Source organism: Perognathus longimembris, chromosome 7, assembly GCF_023159225.1.
Source record: "Perognathus longimembris pacificus isolate PPM17 chromosome 7, ASM2315922v1, whole genome shotgun sequence".
Taxonomy (NCBI): Eukaryota; Metazoa; Chordata; class Mammalia; order Rodentia; family Heteromyidae; genus Perognathus; species Perognathus longimembris.
This window is the reverse complement of record NC_063167.1, coordinates 27,842,645-27,864,592: the sequence shown is the minus strand read 5'-3', so window position 1 is coordinate 27,864,592 and position 21,948 is coordinate 27,842,645. Positions and strand designations below refer to the sequence as shown.

The 21,948-nt window shown below is 49.2% G+C and overlaps 1 protein-coding gene across 2 annotated transcripts; it reads left to right on the top strand.

Moving 5' to 3' along the window:
- The first annotated feature begins 59 nt into the window (after window positions 1-59).
- Window positions 60-17,980, top strand: P3h1 (prolyl 3-hydroxylase 1). Of its 2 annotated transcripts, XM_048351049.1 has the most exons (15): window positions 60-576; window positions 5,142-5,294; window positions 5,971-6,160; window positions 6,356-6,487; window positions 8,292-8,431; window positions 10,510-10,599; window positions 11,126-11,178; window positions 11,350-11,471; window positions 13,096-13,223; window positions 13,355-13,450; window positions 13,928-14,078; window positions 16,263-16,380; window positions 16,666-16,741; window positions 16,993-17,133; window positions 17,557-17,980. In XM_048351049.1, the coding sequence occupies exons 1-15, from the start codon at window positions 112-114 to the stop codon at window positions 17,692-17,694; spliced, it is 2,193 nt and encodes a 730-aa protein (XP_048207006.1). In that variant the 5' UTR covers window positions 60-111; the 3' UTR covers window positions 17,695-17,980. The 2 variants fall into 2 exon arrangements, with proteins under 2 accessions (XP_048207006.1, XP_048207007.1); XM_048351050.1 differs by lacking the exons at window positions 16,263-16,380; window positions 17,557-17,980.
- Window positions 17,981-21,948: the final 3,968 nt, after the last annotated feature.

The following is a 21,948-nucleotide window of genomic DNA, read 5'->3' as shown; positions in this document are numbered from 1 at the left end:
AAGTGTCTGGCTCGAGAGGAGGGGCTTCTTTCGGGGGCGGAACTCTGGTGGGGGTGGGGACTAAGGCGTCCGCGGCGGGTGTCCCGGGGCCCCGTTAGGTCTGCTGAGGCGATGGCGGTTCGCGTGTGGAGGTTTCTTACCGTAGTACTGGCGATCGCCGCCGCCGCCTCCCGGGCCGAGGTGGAGTCTGAGGCAGGACTGGACATAGTGGCGCCTGACTTGCTCTACGCTGAGGGGACCGCGGCCTACGCGCGCGGGGACTGGGCCGGGGTGGTCCTGAGCATGGAGCGGGCGCTGCGCTCGCGGGCCGCCCTGCGCGCCCTGCGCCTGCGCTGCCGCACTCGGTGTGCCGCCGACCTGCCGTGGGAGCCTGATCCCGGGTCGTCCCCGAGCCTCGCCCAGGCCTCGGGCGCCGCCGCCCTGCAGGACTTGGGCTTCTTCGAGGCCCTGCTGCGCCGCGCCGCCTGCCTGCGCCGCTGCCTGGGGCCGCCGGCAGCCCACTCGCTCAGCGAAGAGCTGGAGCTGGAGTTCCACAAGCGGAGCCCCTACAACTACCTGCAGGTCGCCTACTTCAAGGTGCGGGCTTGCCCGGGACTGGGTGATCGGGGGGGTGATCGACCACAGTGCTCGCAGACGCAGGGGGAACTTGGAGGAGGGGGTGTCTGGGGTAGAGTTGGGGAGTTCTCCGCGGGCCCGGGCAGGACAAGGAGCCTGCCCGCAGGAGATCGGTCTTGTCCGATTCTTTTCTCATCGACCCATAGGTCCAGCCTGGGGTTTGAGCTCCTAGAAGGAATGGAAACGGCAGCTTGGGTCTCTCATTGTAAGTGTCCAAATGAGAAGCCAGAAGCTTTGTACAGTGTCTTCCTTCCGATTGGTTCTCCAATGATGCTTTTCCTGCTGCCGAATCCAGCCGCGTTCTTTCAGGACGTGGGATTGCCACGTCGCCAGCAGGGGCTGCCTGGCTCCTTCCTGTCGGGGGGGAACCTCTTACTAGCCTGTCAGTTTCCAAAGAAAATGAATGTTTCCTAAGGATGCCACAGTGTCCTAAGTCCAGGCAAACAAATGGGCTTGGAGCTCACCAGGCTGTGTGATGGTGGTGATTGGCAGCAAGCATTTCCTTGGCACTGTATTAAACCTTTTGCTTGTGTTAACTCATTTTCCCTGTTCCTCACGCTGCCCTTGCAAGGTAGATGATATTAGTCTCATTTTATTGAGGAGAGGGGAAAGGAGCTGTGCTGTGTATCTACTATATCCGTGGTTTAACAGACCTAAAGACACTTAGAGACTCATGGACTTGCGATTTTCACGTCTACATGGGCGTTCTGCTGTGCAGTTCCCTTCCAGTCCTCCTAAGTTACTGGGAGGAGCATTGGACTTGCAAGTCCAAAATAATTGGGCTATGTCGCTTAAATGTACTACTTAAAATTCTTTGATATTTATTGAAGTCAATTATTGGGGTGATGAAAATGTTTGGTTATTTCTTTATTTTGTCTTTGTTGCTGAGTCACTATAGTAGGAGTATGCAGATAGGTGGTGGGAGCACCAAGGAGGGAGAATCAAACTTTGTCTCCAAGAAATTAGAAGAGGTGAAACTGAGCCTGTCCTCAATATCTCTAGAGACAGAGAATGCATAGCCCTTCCTATAGAGAGAGAAGTGTAACCCAATTTTGCCGTATTCAGGAAAAAGGCCTTTTCTGTGACTCATGTCTGAATGAGTGTGGGGAGTCTCAGGAGAGGTGACTAGTCGTACATCACCTTTATAAAAACAATTTTAAAAATTGGAAAAAAAAAACTTAAGTGAGGCCAGGAATATCCAGAGGAGAATTTTGCAGACAGTTATCATCAAAATTGGATTTTGGACTAGTAATTTTGGAAGTCACAAGGAATAATTCTTTAAAGGAAAAGTGGTGGCAATGTAAACAGAAGAATTAGGAGATCCATGCCTTTATCCACCAGAATCCAATGGAGGAAGTCATGTGCCAGTATCTAAAATGTAAAGAAAGTCTGAGGGAGGAAAACAGATTAAGAAAGAACCCAGAAAGGCCTGGAACTATGCTGAAAGAAGAGAGTAAATTCAGCCAGGTGCCAGTGGCTCATGCCTATAATCTTACTCAGGAGGCTGAGATCTGAGGATGATGGTTCAAAGTCAGCCCGGGCAGGAAAGTCTGTGAGACTCTTATCTCCAAATAACACCAGAATATGGAAGTGGAGCTGTGGCTCAAAGTGGTAGAGTGCTAGCCTTGAGCCAAAAAGCTCAGGGACAGCCCAGGCCCTGAGTTCAAGCCCCATGACTGACCAACCCCCCCAAATTGAGATACAGAGATTTGTCATTATTCCTGAGGTTACCTGTTGTGGTCTAATTTCTTTAGTATATGCTTACTAGTACTGGTGGTCAAGTCAGGGTACTGTGTATTTGAAGCTGTGTATTTGTCATCTCCTTCATTTTCATCTGGAGTGCTCTACAGATAACAGATTAGGGAACTGAATTTGAAGAGCAAAGTAACTTGTATAAAGGCCAGCAAGTGAGTCATTAAAGCCTAGATTTGTTCTTGACCTGTCTGATACCAAGGTCAACTAAATACTCATTTATTTATTTTGGGTTCCATATATAAACTATGCTATTTTGATGTGTTGGATTTCACTGCTGTAAGGCATCATTGCAGCATATAGCACAACTTTTCTCAGATTTTTTTTCCGAGCCATTTGTTTTAACCTTTTAAGCTCTTGGCTTTGAGTTAGAAAATAACATGTCAGGATTGTCTAAAGGATCTTGAGATGTTTCACAAAAAAACAAACCAACAACAAAAACAAAAACAGTGCCCTGAATGTATTTTTTTAAATCCTAGGGCTGGGAATTTGACTTAGTGGTAAAGTACTTGCCTAACATGCATGAAGCCCTGGGTTCAATTCCTTATCACCACACAAAAGAAAAGGCCAGAGGTGATGTTGTGGCTCAAGTGGTAGAGTGCAAGCCTTGAGCAAAAAGAAGCCAAGGACAGTGGTCAGGCCCTGAATGCAAGCCACAGGACTGGGAAAAAAAAAAAAAATCCTAGCTGAACATCAGTGGCTCACACATGTAATCCTAGCTAGTCAGGAGGCTGATCCGAGAATTGTGGTTTGAAGCCAGCCCAGGCAGGAAGGTTCATGAGACTCATATCTCTAGTTAACCACCAGAAAACCAGAAGTGGCACTATGGCTCAAAGTGGTAGAGTGGTAGCCTTGAGTAAAAAAGCTCAGGGACAGCACCCAGGTCCTGAGTTCAAGCCAACCAATTTTTTTATTTTTATTTTTTGCTGTTCGTGAGGCTTGAACTCTGGGCCTAAGTATTGTCCCTAAGCATTTGTGTTTAAGGCTAGTATTCTTCCATTTGAGCCACAGGTCTACTTCTGGCTTTAAATTTTTTATTATTATTATAAAGGTGATGAACAAATGAGTTATAGTTACATAAGTCAGGTAATGAGTACATTTCTTTTTGGACAATGTCACCCCTTCCCTCACTTTCTCCCAGTTTTTTTCTCTGGTCTCCACCCACAAGTTGAATAGTTCATTTTCAACATAGTGTCTACTGAATGCCCTGCTGCATTTGTTCACACTTTGTCCCTCCATTTCTGTGCCCTGCACTTACCCTCCCAAAGACAGATAAATGAACAACCAAGACAAGAAGAAAACAAAAACAATTATTTCTTATTTCCATTTCCTCGACTTCCAACTTTTTTTTTTTTTTTTGCCAGTCCTGGGGCTTGAACTCAGGGCCTGAGCACTGTCCCTGGCTGCTTTTTGCTCAAGGTTAGCACTCTACCACTTGAGCCGCAGAGCCACTTCTAGCTTTTTCTGTGTATGTGGTGCAGTGGAATCGAACCCAGGGCTTCATGCATGCAAGGCAAGCACTGTACCGTTAAGCCATATTCCCTGTCCACTTCCAACTTTTTTGGTAGTTTAGTGGAGAGAAGAGTCTCATAGACTTTCCTGCCCAGATTGGCTTTGAATCATGATCCTAAGATCTCAGTCTCCTGAGTAGCTAGGATAACAATGATGAGCCACAGGCACCCAGTTGATTTCATTTTATATTAAAAAAAAATTCAGGGAGAATTCTTAGGCACAGTTGAATCATTAATGTTACGGGGCCTGGCGGAGGTACCCCAAGCCAGACTCAAACACACGTCCCTCCAAAGTCCACCACGCAGAGACAGTCTCAAGCAAAGATGGATTTATTGGGGAAGAAAAAAGCAAACTGATTGGCCAGGGACGCAGCTCAGACTCGGGAGCTGAAACTGCAGTGAAAAGCGGGCCGATCAGCCAGGGACACAGTGCAGACTCAGGAACTAACACTATGACCCCTCACAGTCCTGGAGCTGGGGTTTATAAAGGTAAAAGCAAGCACAGATGTAGGGGGCTGATGCAGGGGGTAGAGCAAGCAACAAACTAGTTAAGCAAGCCATTTACAGAAGCAGAATTTTGCAGTCAGGTTGACCTAATATTTAACTTCATTTTAATAATTGCTACCATGTTTCCCTAATCAAGATGGAGTCAACTGTACTCCCCCCAACAACTGCTCTTTTTGCCCTATTCCTAAATCCTTGAAGCCTTAGAGTTGTTTTTTAGCTCAGTCACTACATATATTTGAATCTTACAACTCTTATTTAGACAGTTAGTGTTCATAGCACTCCTCTTACAATGTGCTCTTTGTTTTAAGGTAGAACATTTATACCATTGAAACTCATGTACTTTGGGAAGCCCTAAACTTGGTTTTGGCAACATCTGCCAGTCTGCCCAGGTCTTTGTGCTGTCAGTACTCTAGTATGTGGTCCCTATAGTAAGCAATAAGTATGTTTTCTAGGGCTGACAGAGGTGGGGCACACTGGGTGAATACTGGATCAGACAGTCTCAGGGAGGCTGGGATTTCCTGTTTATTGTGGACTGTACTGTAAACTTGCATTTCAGATGTAATAGCTGAGTATAGTAGTGAGTGAAGACTTGGAATCCCAGCTTTCAAAACACTGAGACAGGAGGACTGTGAATTCTAGGCCAGTCTGGGGCTAAAAACAAGACAAAGCTGGATGATGGTGGTTCACTCCTCCTGGCTGCTTGGGAGGCTGAGAGCAGTTTAGATGTGAGAGTTACACCTTTGTGCTTCACCCTAGATAAATAAGCTGGAGAAAGCTGTAGCAGCAGCACACACCTTCTTCGTGGGCAATCCTGAGCACATGGAGATGCGGCAGAACCTAGACTACTACCAAACTATGTCTGGAGTGAAGGAGGCCGACTTCAAGGACCTAGAGGCCAAACCTCATATGGTGAAGAAGACTATCACTCTTTGTCTCCTCATCTCCTGCTTCTCTCTCCTTGTGTTTTTATTGATGAACAGGCGCTCACTAGGTAGCCCATTCTGGCCTTGAACTGATGATCCTCTGACCTTAGCCTCCCCAGTACTACTGAGATCACACTATGCCCAATCTGACTTTCTCCCTCTCCTTTTCCCTCTCCAGGTACTGATGGCTCATGCCTATAATCTCAGTTACTCGGGAGGCTGAGATCTGAGGATCAGGACTCAAAGCCAGCCCAGGCAGGAAAGCCCCTGAGACTCTCATCTCCAAAAGCTCATGCACCCAAAAGCTCAAGTGGAGCTGTGGTTCAAATGGCAGAGTGCTATCCTTAAGGAAAAAAACCTCTGGGACAGCACCCAGACCATGAATTCAAATCCCAGAACCAGCACCAAAAAAAAAAAGTGTTAATTTTAAAACTTAAAGCTGAACAGAAAGATATAATGATCTTAACCTATTTCCTCCCACATTAAGGGTTAAGTGTTTGTAAATTTACAAAAGACCTTCATTATGAAGCAGCCACACAGGTTACTTATCCCTTTCCATCCATAACTGAAAAGCTGGAACTAAGACCCAGGTGATGGTGGCCAAGGGCAAGCCAGAGGGCTTCCTCTGGGACCCGCTTTTGAGTACTCCTTTCCCCCAGTAGCATGAGTTTCGGCTGGGCGTGCGTTTGTACTCTGAGGAACAGCCGCAGGAAGCTGTGCCCCACCTGGAGGCAGCTCTGCGAGAGTACTTTGTGGCAGATGAGGAGTGTCGTGCTCTTTGCGAGGGGCCCTATGACTACGATGGCTACAACTACCTGGACTACAACGCCGACCTCTTCCAGGCAATCACAGGTGCGTGCAACTCCACCCAGGCTGTGAGGTCAATGTACCCATAACCTGGATACAGCATCTGCAGCCTCATTCCTAAACTTGTTAAGTCTGGGAGTCTGACCAAAATAGAGTTCTATTGGGATTTGCCCATCTTCACCAGAATTTACACCCTAATACTTAACCTCATAGTTGTTCCCTGTCTTTGGTTCCTTTCAGATCATTATATCCAGGTCCTCAGCTGTAAGCAGAACTGTGTCATGGAGCTGGCTTCCCACCCAAGCCGAGAAAAGCCCTTTGAAGACTTCCTTCCCTCACATTATAATTATCTGCAGTTTGCCTATTATAACAGTAAGGCCTGCTTTTTTCCTCCCCCATTTCTTCATTGCCATAACTATGAAGCAAAGCCAGGCCTACAGCTATTGTCTTCAAGTTTGGTTTCTTGAGGCTATGGGAGACACTATGTGATCTCCAGGTGCTTTGTTACAAGCCTGTGGCCCAGGAAGCCAGTCCAGCAACCAGAAAATGGAACAGGGGATTCTAGGATTTCTCTCTTGGTCTTTCTGGCTTTGTCTCTCCCCTCTCTCCTCTCTTCTGCCTCTTTCTCTCCTTTCTTCCCTCTTCCTCTCTCTTCTTCTTCTCCCTCTCTGCCTCTTCCTTTTCCTCTCCTCCTCTTCTCTTGTTCTTTCTGTTATATTTTATGTTGCCAGTCCTGGGGCTTGAGCTCAGGGCCTGGGCACTGTTCCTGAGCTTCTTTTGCTCAAAGCTAGCACTCTACCATTTGAGCCACAGTGCCACTTCTGGCTTTTTCTGTTTATGTGGCACTGAGGAATTGAACCCAGGGCTTCATGCATGCTAGGCAAGCTCTCTACCATGAAGCTACACTCTCAGCCTTCTGTCCCATTTTAATCTTACTTTTGCATTTGAAATAAAATAGCAAAAGTAAGATGTGCTAATGTTTAAACCAGCTCACAGGACATTTCTAGCCCTCCTCCCTAAGAAGGTATAGCACTGGTCCACTTGAAGAGACTGTCAGTGCCCAAAAAAACCAAGAAGCAAGCATGGCTTTGCTGTGTGCCTACTGGGCACTAACATACCTTACAGAATTCACGAGTACTGAATTGGCCAGGTGCTGGCATCTCATGTCTGTAATCCTAGCTATGCAGGAAGCTGAAACCTAGGGGATGGCAATTAAAAGCCAGCCTAAAGCCGGCACTGGTGGCTCATGCTGGTAGTCCTAAATACTCAGGAGGCTGAGATCTGAGGATCACAGTTCAAAGTCAGCTTAGGCAGGAAAGTCTAAAAGACTGTAATCTCCAACTAATCACCAGAAAACCAGAAGTGGTGCTGTGGCTCAAAGTGGTAGAGTGCTAGCCTTGAGCAAAAGAGCTCAAGGACAGTGCCCAGGCTCTTGAGTTCAAACCCCACAACTGACAGAAAACAAAAAATACCCTCCCTCCCCCTTAAAAAAGCCAACCTAGGCAGAAAAGTCAGAGAGACTCAAGTTCCAAAGCATAACCAGCAAAAAACAGAGACATGGCTAAAATTGTAGCGTACCAGCAGAGCAAACAAGCAAAGAAAACAATCCAATGAAACAAGCTTAGCAACCATAAGGCCCTGAGTTCAAACCCCAGAACTAGTTTAATACACACACACACACACACATATATATATATCCATATTACATACACATATACATACACACACACATATATATAAAATATGAGTTGAGAATTACAGAAACAGGACATATTTTACTGAAAAAGCAATCTACTGTTGTCATCTTCCTCTCTGTGCTGAAAAGCCATAAGAAAAAGGAAGGCAAAGGACAGGAGAACAGTTCTGAAATTGGTCCAAGGATTGGGTGTATTGAGGCAGAATATCAGCAGTTATTTTAAGTTGTGAATTCTTAAAGGTGAAGGCATGCAGAAAGCTCCAGCTCTTTTTCCTTTCAATAGTATTTGGTCTTGAGGACGTAGAACATTATGTATTCTGTGTATGTTCTGTAACTTCCTTCCCTGAGCCAGGACATTATGTAGCAAAAGCCACTTAACTTGTTATTGGTGCCTCAAAGTTTTATTGAGACCACACACTGAGTAGTTCCTAGTCTCCAGGATTAGGTTCTTCCTTTTCAGCCTCTTTCCTTGCTTTGCAGTTGATAATTATACACAAGCTATTGAATGTGCCAAGACCTACCTCCTCTTCTTCCCTAATGATGAAGTAATGAACCAGAATCTGGCCTACTATGCAGCTACACTTGGAGAAGAACAGGCCAACTCCATCAGTCCCCGTGAGGTAAGAACCTTGCTTGTGTGTGTAGGGGATCACTGTCAGGTAAATCCCCAAAAAAGGGCAGAAGAGTTGCTGCCAACTCAGGGTGAGGTGAGTGTCTGGGCTCAGCATGTCTCCCAGAGGAGGAAAGGATACAGAGAACTTGGGGAACACGTTGAGCCTCATGGCATCCTCTGGACACAGACATGCATCACTGAGTTGGCACAGAAAGAAAAACTGGAGAGCAGACTGCTCCGTCCCTCTTGGCACCCTCACTTGGACACAATGCCATTTGGCATCGCTGTTGCCTTCATATCAGTCACTTGTTTTCTCTCTCTGTTTTCCTCCCCATTGTGCCTTTTCCATCTCACTGTAAAACAAAGAGAATGTCTAGGTAGTACAAAGACTGTTACTCTGGGGGGGAGGGGGGGACTAAGCTTCCTCCTTTGTCGCTATAAAATACCAGTGTCCAGTAGCAATAATCCTTTTGCAATTTTTCTGTATGGAAATCAGCTTCTTTGTAGTTTTCTTCTTTGGCCACTAGATGGTGATCATCTGACTTTAAGAAGGTTTTTCCTATTTCTTTGTCTTGCTTGGTTATTGCCTTTTTTGGGGGGGGGGGGCGGGGGTGGTGGTGGTGATCATAGGGCTTGAATTCAGGGCCTGAGTACTGTCCCTGAGCTACTTTTGCTCAAGGCTAGCACTCTGCCATTTTGAGCCATAGCTCCACTTCCAGTTTTCTGGTGGTTAATTAGAGGTAAGAATCTCACAGACTTTCCTGCCTGGACTGGCTTTGAACCTCAGATCTCGGCCTCCTAAGTAGCCAGGACTATAGGCATATGCCACCAGCATCCAGCTAAGTGTTTGTTTGTTTTTTCTTTAATATGATATTAGTGAGTCTAGAAAAGGGATAGAAAATAACCCACATGGTCAACTACCACGTTTAACCAGAGCTCTTTCCAGATAGAAGTTTGAGCCCCTGACCAGGCTAAGCCCGGTACTAGGTGGTCTCAGCCATCTTCTTGTTTAATCTATCCAGCTGCCCTGTGAGGTGGGCACTCCCCTGCCCACTGTAACAGGTGAGGATGTATACAGGAAGCAGTTTGTGCAGTGGTCTGTGGCTAGCTAGTGGTGACTCTTTTCTGACATGGTTGCTAACACATAGCTGAAGTTAGCAAGTGGTTGTTGGGGGATAAGTGAAAAGCAGTGGGGTTGGCTTCAGTATACTGTAGGAGGGGGTTGAAGGATGCCAATAATTTAAACTCCTTAGGAGAAAACTTCCACCTTCCTCTTGGGTTATCACAGTAGTCGACAAGACTCACCAATTTCTCTTTGAACTGTCTCATCTTTGATTTCACTTGATGTCTTTTTCTCTTCCTTCCTTTTGCGGCTTGGAATGTAGCAGGGCACCTAGGGAAAAATGTGACCCAGAAAGGACTCAGTTTCCCTGCCAGGGTAAGCCTTACCTCCTGAGTACATATGGGAGGGCAAAGTGCTGGGTCTGGCCATTCTGTAGCCATCCATCTGCTGGGAAGATTAGGGTCTGCTCAGCCTGTGGGGTGGTAAGAGTAGGAAACACATGGACCTGAGGACTTGAGAGACCTGAATTGGAGTGAGGTCTCTGCTCCCCTGTTTCCTGTGGTGTCACTTTAAACAAGGTATTCATCCCTCTGCTCTTCAGTTTCTCCACCTGTAAATGAAGATCACAATGCCAGCCGAGAGCTGGCTGAGATTACATGAGTGCCACAGGAAAGGCCTATCGCCTGGCTTCCTGCCTGAATGTGACTCCACGGAAGCCAAGGCCTCCTCCTATAAGGCACATTGCACATCTGAGGGTCATCGGATCTTCTGTTCTACGATGAATGGAAGTGGGGTCAAGGGACCATTTCCCTTTATGGGAAACTTGATATGTCACCCTCAGAAGGCTTGTAAGCAGTCAGGAGAAGCCTTTGACACCCAAAGTGGGGAGCAGACATCCCATGACGATGAGGAGAAGAGGCTCTGGTCACCCAAGACTGTAGAGTACCTGGGAGGACCACCCAGGACCACCCGGGATATTGCAACACCAAGTTCTAGAGGATTCCTCCCCATTGTCTCCTCAGAGTGCCCAGGAGTACATACAGCGCAGCCTGCTGGAGAAAGAGCTGCTTTTCTTCGCTTACGATGTTTTCGGAATTCCCTTTGTGGATCCAGTGAGTCAGAGTGGGAACTGGAGGGGAGAGGGAAAGGAGGAAGAGCTCTAAAAAGTAGGGGAGTGGCTCCCTGTACAACTCTTGAGGAGAAAACTGTTGGGCTGAACATGAGTTATGTGGACCTCAAAATGAGAGGGAGGAGCTGGTAATGTGGCTTAGCGGTAGAATGCTTGCCTAGCATGCACGAAGCCCTGGGTTCAATTCCTCAGCACCACATAAACAGAAAAAGCCAGAAGTGGTGCTGTGGCTCAAGAGGTAGAGTGCTAGCCTTGAGCAAAAAGAAGCCAGGGACAGTGCTCAGACCCTGAGTGCAAGCCCGAGGACTGGCAAAAAATTTTAAAAAGAGAGGGGGGAGACCAAGAGGGACCCTGGGCCCGGAATCTACTGCATCCTTGAGGTTCAGAGAGCTCCCACCCTTTCTCCTAAAGGGAGGCAGAGAGCAGCTTGCTCCTAGAGGCCCCATTTCATGCACTAAGTCCTAGAAGTTCAGTGAAATCATACTGTTTGTTATGCTGACACACTTCAGGATTCATGGACTCCAGAAGAGGTCATTCCCAAGAGACTGCAAGAAAAACAGAAGTGAGGGCCTTGAAGAAACTGCATGATTGGATCAGTGACGAAGCACTTGAGGCTTCCTGCGCCCAGGCAGATGGGAACTCCTGGGCAGGGGTGGGCACATGCAGGCTGGGAAGATGGAGTGGGAGCCACGGTTGACTTCAGCACTGCCCTCAGAGCTACATGTGCTCACAGGTCGGAACGGGAAACAGCTGTCCGCATCTCCCAGGAGATTGGCAACCTTATGAGGGAGATCGAGACCCTTGTGGAAGAGAAGACCAAGGAGTCACTGGATGTTAGCAGACTGACCCGGGAAGGTGAGAGGATGGAGCTCAGGCACATGTGGTGGTTGTGAACCCAGCCAGGCAGGTCTTCCCACCTTCACCAGTTGGCACCCACCAGTGGGTGTCACCCACCCAGCAGTGGGTGACAGACATGTAGAATTACCTTTGCCTCAGCATCCTTCCAAACTCACCAAGAGAACTGTTAGCTCAAGAGAGCCCTAAGAATGGGCCTTTGGCTAAGAAGTAAGACTCCTGGGTCACACTTAGACTAGTGTGTTCACTTCAGTAAGTTACAGAAGACACAAAACTCATCCTTCCAAAACCTCTGCACTGCAAACCCTGTGCTCCTGAGCACCACCACTCTCTTGATACCAGTACTCCTCTGCCTCCCTTGTCCATATCTCCAGACTAGGGAAGACCCACTGTGATGGCTCCACTGTGGTCCAGGCTCATCTTCCTAAGCCTGCTTTCACATGTGTGTCCCACCCTTTCTCTGTAACAAGTGGAGCGGGGCTGCTCCTCATTCCCTGAGCTTGCCCTTGGCCCACACATCTTTCTCCCTGCATGTCCCTCCTCTTAATAAACTTCCCATCATCTCTGCCCTTGAAAGTACCTTAGAGGGCTGGGAATATGGCCTAGCGGTGAAGTGCTCGCCTCGTGTACATGAAGCCCTGGGTTCGATTCCTCAGCACCACATATATAGAAAAAGCCAGCAGTGGTGCTGTGGCTCAAGTGGTAGAGTGCTAGCCTTGAGCAAAAGAAAACCAGGGACAGTGCTCAGGCCCTGAGTTCAAGCCCCAGGACTGGCAAAATAAGTAAATAAATAAGAAAGAAAGTGCCTTAGATATAGCATACAAAGCTTCCCTTTGATCTTCCTTGATCATCAGCGGGCTTTGCAGTCTGCCTTTCACTGGATGTTGCATGACTGTGGGGGGAGTGTTAGCCCCTTTCCTTTGGCCTTGGCATATTGATGGGGTTGGGTGTTTGATGTCAACACAGAGAGTTACCCTAGCTCCTTAGGAAGAAACATTGGCCTTTGCCCTACCATTGCTTAAATTGACTGAGGTAAATTTAGCCAGATCAGCATGTGAAAGGAATGTGTTCAGCATTCCTTGCTTTCTTGGACCTTTTACCACAACTTCTGACTCTTAAAACTACTTCAAGATGGGTTGGGCAGATGATAAGATCCTTATTTTTACATAAATGGTGATCATGATTGGAGTTACCATGGCAGCCATTTTTTTTTAGCACTAACTACAAGCCAACTACTAAGCTAAGCCTTTCACTTATTTATTGTTAGCATCAAACTTCTAAGGTGGATGTTGTTTTAAAAAAAACATACAAGTTAACTAATTAAAAATTAACCTGAATGGTTAAACAACTTGCTCAAGTCACATAGTTAATAGGTGGAGAAGCCAGAGATCAAACTCAGTTCTTCCTGATTTTTGGAGCACCTGTTTTGAGAATGTATATGTGCCGGGCTCAGGAGCCAGACCTTTTTGGTGGTGGAGCTGGGACTAAGACTTGAATCTCATCTTTCAACTCCAAGCTCCATCCTCTGAATCACTCTGCCTTAGGAAGTGACAGAGATTTCTTTGGTTACCAGGAGGACTGGCAGCTGCTGCTGGATTTAACCAGCCTTGCCATTGCTTTTCAGGAGGCCCCCTGCTGTATGAAGGCATCAGTCTTACCATGAACTCCAAAGTCTTGAATGGTTCCCAGCGGGTTGTGATGGATGGCTTGATCTCTGAGAACGAGTGTCAGGAGCTGCAGAGACTAACCAATGTAAGGGACCACTGCATCTTCTCCTCATGGTCTATCTGATATCCCTGCCTTTCCAGTACCTGTTAGGCATAGCCTGCTCTCTTCTCAGGACCTCAGCTGCTCTGGCTAACTGTTGTCTTTGCACCTCTTAGGCAGCAGCAACTTCAGGAGATGGCTACCGAGGTCAGACCTCCCCACATACCCCCAATGAGAAGTTCTATGGTGTCACTGTCTTCAAAGCCCTCAAGGTAAAATGGATCCTAGGCATGGTCGAGTGTGGAGCAGAGGGGAATCTGCCTGTCTGAGGGGCAGCAGGAAGGGGAAGCTGAAGCTTTGGGGAAGAGCTGGGGATAGTGGTGGGAAAGGAACAAAGCACGTATTGCTAACATTCCAGCTACAAGGGAGTGTGGGTAAATTATGCTGAATGAGGTGAACCTCTGAATCCTGGTTGTTAGATGGAATGTAATAAAATGAGATGAGCAAGACAGAGCTGATCCCAGAGCCGCAGGGATGCTATCTGAAGAACAGCTGATTCCAAAGAGCTGTGTGTGGGTTACACGTAACAAGGGGTGTGAAGGAGAGGGAAAGGGTAATGTAGGGGTGGCAAGACAGCGCCTCTAGCAGCAAGGTGGTGTGGGCTGGCAGCATGAGTCCTGGTGCCTTGGTGCCCCTGGCAGCCCAAAGAGAGGTGTTCATGGCAGTTGACCACCAGTCTCCTGTTTTAGCTGGGGCAGGAAGGGAAAGTTCCTCTTCAGAGCGCCCACCTGTACTACAATGTGACCGAGAAGGTGCGGCGGGTCATGGAGTCCTACTTCCGCCTAGACACTCCGCTCTACTTCTCCTACTCTCACCTGGTATGCCGCACTGCAATCAGAGGTGGGTGTTGCCCCCCCTAGACCTTCCCCTTGAGTGGGCCATGCCCAGGCAGCCAGTGGACAGAAAGACAGGATAAGGGCCCTCCATCCTAGCTGGAGCACCGGTGCAAACACACAGGTGATATCCAAGTGCAAGTGTGACAACAATGTGGAGGAATTACAGTCAGCCCACCTAGTAGGGGACAAGAAGGATTTCAGAGGAGATGATGGCAGTTTTGCAGATAAATGTGTTTGTGGGATTCACAGGAAATAATGGTGGCACTAAGGGAACCAAGAAAGATGCCATGTTACAGAGAACTACATTCTGGAGTGTATCTCTTGTCCTTTGAACTAATTATGATCTACTAGACCATAGGTGAATTACTAGTATCTCTCTCTTAGTAATTAAGTACCCAGTTTGTGGAAGAGCTATTTAATTTACAAGTCAGAGAACAGTGAGGTTTCTCCTTGTTCCTCTCATAATCCTTTTGCTTTCCCAAGCTGGGTGAAGTACAGCCAGATTGCAGAGATCATGCATGGCCCACAGCCAGCCATATTGCCCTCAGTCATGCCATAGCCTTCTGAGGGCCCCTGGCACTAACACACTCGTGGTAGGTGATGGGAACTAGAGGGCTTCTATCTCCCTCAGAATGTCTGGAGTTCTAGGAAAGTCTGGCCACACCCAAAGGAATGTGTCAGGCATAAGACTGTGTCCCAGAGCCTCACAGTGGAAGAGCACCGGCATAGCCAGCGACAAGCTAGGAAGAGTCATCAGACAGTGAAAGACTTGGCAAGACCTTTATTTATTTTTTTGCCAGTCCTGGGGCTTGGACTCAGGGTCTGAGCACTGTCCCTGGCTTCTTTTTGCTCAAGGCTAGCACTCTGCCACTTGAGCCACAGCGCCACTTCTGGCTTTTTCTATATATGTGATGCTGGGGCTGGGAATGTGGCCTAGTGGTAAAATGCTTGCCTCGTATACGTGAAGCAAGCCCTGGGTTTGATTCCTCAGCACCACATATATAGAAAAAAGCCAGAAGTGGCGCTGTGGCTCAAGAGGTAGAGTGCTAGCCTTGAGCAAAAAGAAGCCAGGGACAGTGCTCAGGCCCTGAGTCCATGCCCCAGGACTGGCAACAAAAACAAAACAAATAAACTACATATGTGGTGCTGGGGAATCGAACCCAGGGCTTTAGTTATATGAGGCAAGCACTCTTGCCACCCTATAGGCCATATTCCCAGACCCAAGACCTTTATTTTTTAAAACAGTAGTTTTGCTGCAGTGTTGAGAGATTTGGAAAGTTCATCAAAGCAAGGGAGCTGCTGAGCAATGACCTAGGGTGACAAGGGGGAAAGCTTGACGTCTGGAACTGGCTGTGGGAATGGTATCAGAAGGATGGCGAGGGCTGGTGCTTGGCTGGACAGGTGGGGATAGAGGAGGATGCACCTGCCATCCCCACACAGGGCGTACTTTGTACATGTGGGGAGCGGAGCATCAGTGTGTTAAACAGGCCTGCTGGCCTTTTACAGTAAGCGCATCTGTTCTCTTGTATACTTGCCCTACTTTGTTTTTATTTATTTATTTGTGTGTGTGCGTGCGTGTGTGCGTGTACTGGGCCTGGGCTTAAACTCAGGGCCATAGACACTATCCCTGATCTTTTGTGCCTAAGGCTAGCATTCTATCACTTGAGTCACAGCTCCACTTTCAGCTTTTTGGTAGTTAATTGAGTATCTCAGACTTTCCTGCTAAGGTTTTGAATGCTGATCCTCAGATCTCAGCCTCCTGGGTAGCTAGGATTACAGGCATGAACCACCAGTGCCTGGCTCCTGCTTTGTTTTATGCCCAAAATTAACTCCACCTTTGCTGGCATTCTTCGCTTCTCTCCTTCATCCTTCCCTCTGCGATAGACCTGCTGGAGGTTTGAGTTGCTCTTCCCTGCACCTACGTCTCCCTCTTCCTGCTTCATAGTCTAGCCACATTGGGGTTTTACCACTTAGCCCAAGAGCTGCCTTGTTGGAGCCCTGTACTCATGTGGGCTGCACCCTGCTTACTCCTGTGTTGTCCTCACCCCTAAGCTGAGGCTTGGCCAGAGACCATCCACTCCCAGTTCTCTGACTATTTCAATAGACTCAAATGAGAGCCCCATATGCAATACCAGCAGGAGAGTTGCAGTGCGCGTGCTTCAGTACTTATGGGTTCCCTTGGCCCCAGAGGCACAGGCTGAGAGGAAGGACAGTAGCCACCCAGTCCACGTGGACAACTGCATCTTGAATGCTGAGACCCTCGTGTGCATCAAGGAGCCCCCTGCCTATACCTTCCGGGACTACAGGTGAATGCAGTGGCAGGTGTGGCTGAAAGGAAGCCTGTGCTTGCCCTACACCCCACCTCATCCTCAGCGCACATGTGCCCATGCAAAGGCCAGACTAGCTGTCCCTAGAGTCTCATCCCTTTCCTCAGGCCCCAGGTGGAGGGCTGAGTATGAAGGTGTGAGTGGGTTTGGCACTGGGGCACCCAGAGGAGCATGATTGAGTCTCTGGGGTGAGTCAGGGTGAGCCTGCAGGCCATGTTTGCAGCTTAGAGAAACGTTCTGTCCCGCCGTCTCTGCCTTTCCTAGTGCCATCCTTTACCTCAATGGGGATTTCGATGGAGGAAACTTCTATTTCACTGAACTAGATGCCAAGACTGTGACGGTGAGTATTGCTTGTCTGCATCCCTTGGGGACAGAAACCTGCTTGCTGGAGCTGATATCCTAATAGTGCTGTGCACAGAATGACCGGCTGGGTGTTCCCTATGGCCTGGGCCTCTGCCCCTAAGCAGGGGCTCTGAGATGCTACAGCTGACCTTTAGCAATGGCCTCTGAACAGCCAAGCTGAAGCTGCCTTCAGTCCTAGCTCCCATGGCTCTCAAGTCTTTGATGTCCCCCTGCTTTTGTCCACTTCAGGCAGAGGTGCAGCCCCAGTGTGGAAGGGCAGTGGGATTCTCTTCAGGCACTGAGAACCCACACGGAGTGAAGGCTGTGACCAGAGGGCAGCGCTGTGCCATTGCCCTGTGGTTCACACTGGATCCTCGACACAGTGAGCGGGTAAGAGGTGTTGGGCTTCTGGGGTCTGTTCCTGGAAGAGTCCTGGTTCACTTCCTCTGTCCCCAAATGCCACTGTCAGTGGCAAAGTCATGAAAGGCACCCTGGGCTATGGAACCCAAGTCTGGAATTGTTGCTGGAGTGACAGGCATAGGAGGGTGCTCACACTGCCTTGTCCTCCTGGAGCTTCCCCCTGACCTGTAAACAGGGTCACAATGAGGTGAACGGCGAGCTGAGAGCAGTGCGGAGCCCTTGGGTCTCTCCTCAGGCCCTTCCTCATCTGTTTCATCAGCCTAGGGTCCACTGGGAAGGAGATGGACTTGAAGTCTCCTGTGGTGGCACCTCATCATCCTCTCAGGAAGCACAGCTGAGAGAGGGCATGGCATCTGTCCCAGCCCCTCTGAGTGGGCCGTGTTTACCTTGCAGGACAGAGTGCAGGCAGACGACCTGGTGAAGATGCTGTTCAGCCCAGAAGAGATGGACCTTCCCCAGGAGCAGCCCCACCCCCAACCCAATGAAGAGTCTCTCTCAGGCAAGGAATCGAGAGCCAAGGATGAACTATGATGAGCGTCTAGGTCATGTGTGGATGAGATTGGACCCATGAGGTGGAGTTCTGTCTTATGCCTGGGACTGGCCATCCTCTTAAGGCCGTGGAGCCAAGGGGAGCCTGCCCAGCCTTCTGAATGGTGCTACCGCTGCTCTTGAGTGGACACTGCAGGATACTGCTCTCCTTTGGGTTTCACTGAAGGCTGAGGACACAGGCCCAGAGCCACCCTGGGCCTGCACAACAGCAGCCCAGTATTTAAGCGTCTGCATAGACAACCAAAGAATAAATGATTTGTGGGGTTTCCTCGGGTGGTTTGTTCAGAGAGTGGAAATGTGTCCCTTTGGGCCCAGAAGCCCTGCTTGGTAGAAAGGACTCTGGGCAGGGTGGTCAGAGCAGCTAGAGAAGGCCTGCCTGAGGACCCAGCTGGGCTGCTTCCTGGGCGGCCTCAGACCAAGCACTGAACCCAGATGCCTTGCGGTTGTCTTCTGTACGGAGGATCATAGTCCTCACTGTGCCTGTCCTCTGAACAGCTGTGTGGCACAGATGGAGGATCGGACGGGAAGCGTAAAGCTTGGGGTGAATGGTTATTATTCCTAATCCTCTTCTGGCAGGAGTGGCCATCAGCAGTGCTCGGGCACGTTGCCCCTCTGGTAGCCACATGCTTCCTGCTCTATCAGCTGTCTTCCCCTGTACCTCGAGGCCTCTGTGTCCATGATGATTCCTGTAAGAGACAAATCATGGAACTAGAGATTCAGCTCCTCTGGTCACATCCCTGGCACCAAGCCCAGCACCTTCACTGCTTGAGATGCCACAGGGCACACAGCGTAGGAACCGGTACGCAAGTCATTAGTCAAACAGTATTTATTTATTCAGCACCTAAAAGCCTGGTGCTAAGTAGAGGGAAGGGAACAAAACAAACCCTAGTCTACATACACTTGTATTGTATACACTGTGTGTATGTGTGCATGGGTGTGTGAGTGTGCACAATCCTTTGAGATAGAAAATAAAGCAAATTAGGACCCCAAAGGGAGGGACAAGGAAGCTGAATAGTAGCAAAATGAGCCCAGAGGAGTTGAATAATCAGGGGCCTTAGTGGTCACTGTAAAGACTTGGGAGGGCTGGGAATGTGGCTCAGTGCTTGACTACCAAACATGAGGCCTTGGGTCCGATTCTTCAGCACTACATAAATGAGCTGTCCCTGAGCTTTTTTGCTCAAAGCTGGTACTTGTCACTTGAGCTACAGCTCCACTTCCAGCTTTTTGCTGGTCCACTGAAAATAAGAGCCTCACAGACTTTCCCGCCCAGGCTAGCTTTGAACCTGAGCCTCAGATCTCAATCTCCTGAGTAGCTAGGATTACAGATGTGAGCTACTGGAGCCCAGCCAAGAAACAATTATTTTTCAGGCTGGGAGATAGTCCTGGTGTTATTGTGTACAGGGAAACAATCCAGGCCGATGGTCACTGTTTTGTCATCATTGGTCCCCTTCATCCTACCTGTGCGTGACTCACCCACTGCACAGAGGACTGTAGGAGGCAGCTGAGGAAGGTTCATGAGCTTTACCTGTGCCCTGAACTGATTGATATGATCTTTCCCCGCTTGACAGTGTGTGCTTCGTCTCCAGGACCCTGGGGTTCCCTGTTGACTGAGCCCCAAATAGTCAAGGGTATGAAAAAGAGAATGTTCACACAGCACCTGGCTCAATGGTAGAGACCCAACAGTACAGAAATTATCAGCCTCATTCTGGATTTCCAAAAGTTTCTACCTCAAGGCAGATAACTTTTGGAATTTCAATGTATGACCATATACAGACAGTGGACTGTCTGCTGAGCTCACGAAAGGCCCAATGTTTTCAGTGGCAGCAGGACCAGATAAATATATAGAATTAGATCCAACAAGTCATCTCAGAGGCAGGGATGATGGCCGGGTCCTGACTGAGAAATGCCACTGTGATCGCTTCGTTTGTATTTGGTAAAGTATGTATAAGGACACGTTAGCAATGACAGGAAGCTTGCTTCCTGTGAAGAGAGCACACCCAAGGAAGCTGGCAGAGCACTTGGGAGGGCACCCAGGACTGGGCAAATGGCAGTACCATTGGACTGCCCCGGGCACCACCTAAACCTTTGAGGTGTTTAGATAATAGGACTTAGAAGCTTCTAGTTCTGCTTTAAGATGTTTCCTATCCTCAGATAGCAGGGAATGGCTTGTCAGGCTCCATGAGTTGGAATTCCAGACCAAGGGCTTAGCCAGTGTTGGTCAGGCAGTCATTTGGTGTACAGCTTTCTGTCTGTGAGGTGTAAGGCAACTCATCTTGGTCCTTGAGCCTTGGGATGTGCAGGAATCTCAGACGGAGTTGGGGTTAATAAGACCAGCAACACTTGTGAACCTCCAAAGTTTTGGTGGCTGCAGAGAATGTGCTGAATTACCCAGCAAGGAAGGCAGCTGGATATCTATGTCTTAGACATCTCACTAGGGGAAAGGCAAACACATTAGTCAAGTCAATGATCAATTCATACTCAGAGACCACGCCCTCCTCAGGCACTGCTGGAAGTGGCCAGGAGTTCCGGGTCCAGGCAGTCTGCCACACCAGGATAAGGAGGCCCAGCCAGGGCAGTCTTTCTAGAGCAGGCTCTCCTGGCATTCTTTGGTTCCAACAGCTTGTTGTTTGGTTCTCAGCTTGTTGTTTGAGCCCGGTGATCTTCATTATCCACTCAGGGAAGTGTGTCCCTTTCATTTTTTTTCAGTTGAACCAAGCTGAGAAAACCAAGGTTTTGCCTCAGCCACCAATTGGTTTCCTATCATAAGAGAAACTATATTTTATTTTATTATTATTTTTTTTTGGCCAGTCCTGGGCCTTGGACTCAGGGCCTAAGCACTGTCCCTGGCTTCTTCCCGCTCAAGGCTAGCACTCTGCCACTTGAGTCACAGCGCCGCTTCTGGCCGTTTTCTGTATATGTGGTGCTGGGGAATCGAACCTAGGGCCTCGGGTATACCGAGGCAGGCACTCTTGCCACTAGGCTATATCCCCAGCCCCGAGAAACTATATTTTAAGCCATGGTGCGTGGTACCCCAGGGCACTGCTTCCAGTCAGCTCTCATGGGAGGCCGGGGTGGGACTCTGTGCGCCTTCCTGCTGTCCCTGCATGGGGTGGGGGTGGGGGGCACCGGGCTGCAGGGCCACCCGCAGTGGGAGGTGCCTGGGGGTAGGGGGAGAAGCTGGGCCAGATTGGGGAGTATCACTTCAGAAGCAGGACCTGAATTCCAGAAGGCTATGGAACTGTGGTAAGGGGAGGCAGTTGGGGTAGAAAAGGATTTTTGGACAGGGCACACTCAAAACCTTCGGTAACGAAAGGACCAGAAGAGCTTCAGAGGAAGACGTGAGTGTCATGGTGAGTCCCCAGTGCGGAGTTCTGGGTACCCAGCATGGACAGGCAGACAGGTATCCTGCAGTGCTCCTGAGACCCCTGGATCTTCCTCACAGAGAGGCCCTCACTGCTGAAATAGCCTGTGCCCAGAAGCTGCCACGTGCTCTCCCCCTCCCCACAAGTCACTCCCATATTGGCTGCGTGTTTAGAGGTAAGGACCCAGAGGCCATGGGGTCATCAGCAGAGCCCTGGGGAGGGAACATCAATGAAGCTCAGCCCCCTTCCTTCCTGGGCCAAAAGGCAGAAAGGCAAGGGTGTGGGGGAGGGGCCACAGGCATCAACACCAAACATCCAGCCACTTCCCAGAGCCTGACCCGGAAAGGCTGCCTTGAGTAGAAGACTTAGCATGCAGGGGGCTCGCTGCCTCCCCAGAATCTTGTCTTTGTAGCAACTCACCCCACATTCTCTGCTCCCCTTCTTCTACTGCCCTACTACTGCAGCAGAATTTGAACACAGAACTCTCTGCCACTGCTCTGGACCTCATTGTTGGCATTTGGGGAATGGCAGGCCATCCCAGGAAACAGAGCCGTGTGTACACAGACCCACATGGTTCTGACCCAGCACCGAGGACCAGAGAGGGACCCAGTATACAGCACTGCAGGCCAACACCCCCCCCTCTCCACTCCCCCACCATTCCCCCAGCCTGGGCTGGAGCTGCGGGCCATACCAAGGGCCCACACCCTGGGCGGGCACACAGGGTTGCCATTGTCTGCCAGTGCCAGGCACCCCCTCGTTTGCATAGCCACGTGAAGAATGCCCAGGAGCAGGCTGGGAACTCTTCCCCGCAGAGGGGCTGTGGCTGTGGGGGAGGACGCTGGCTGCCTCACAGCAGGCCCCTGCTTCCCCCCAG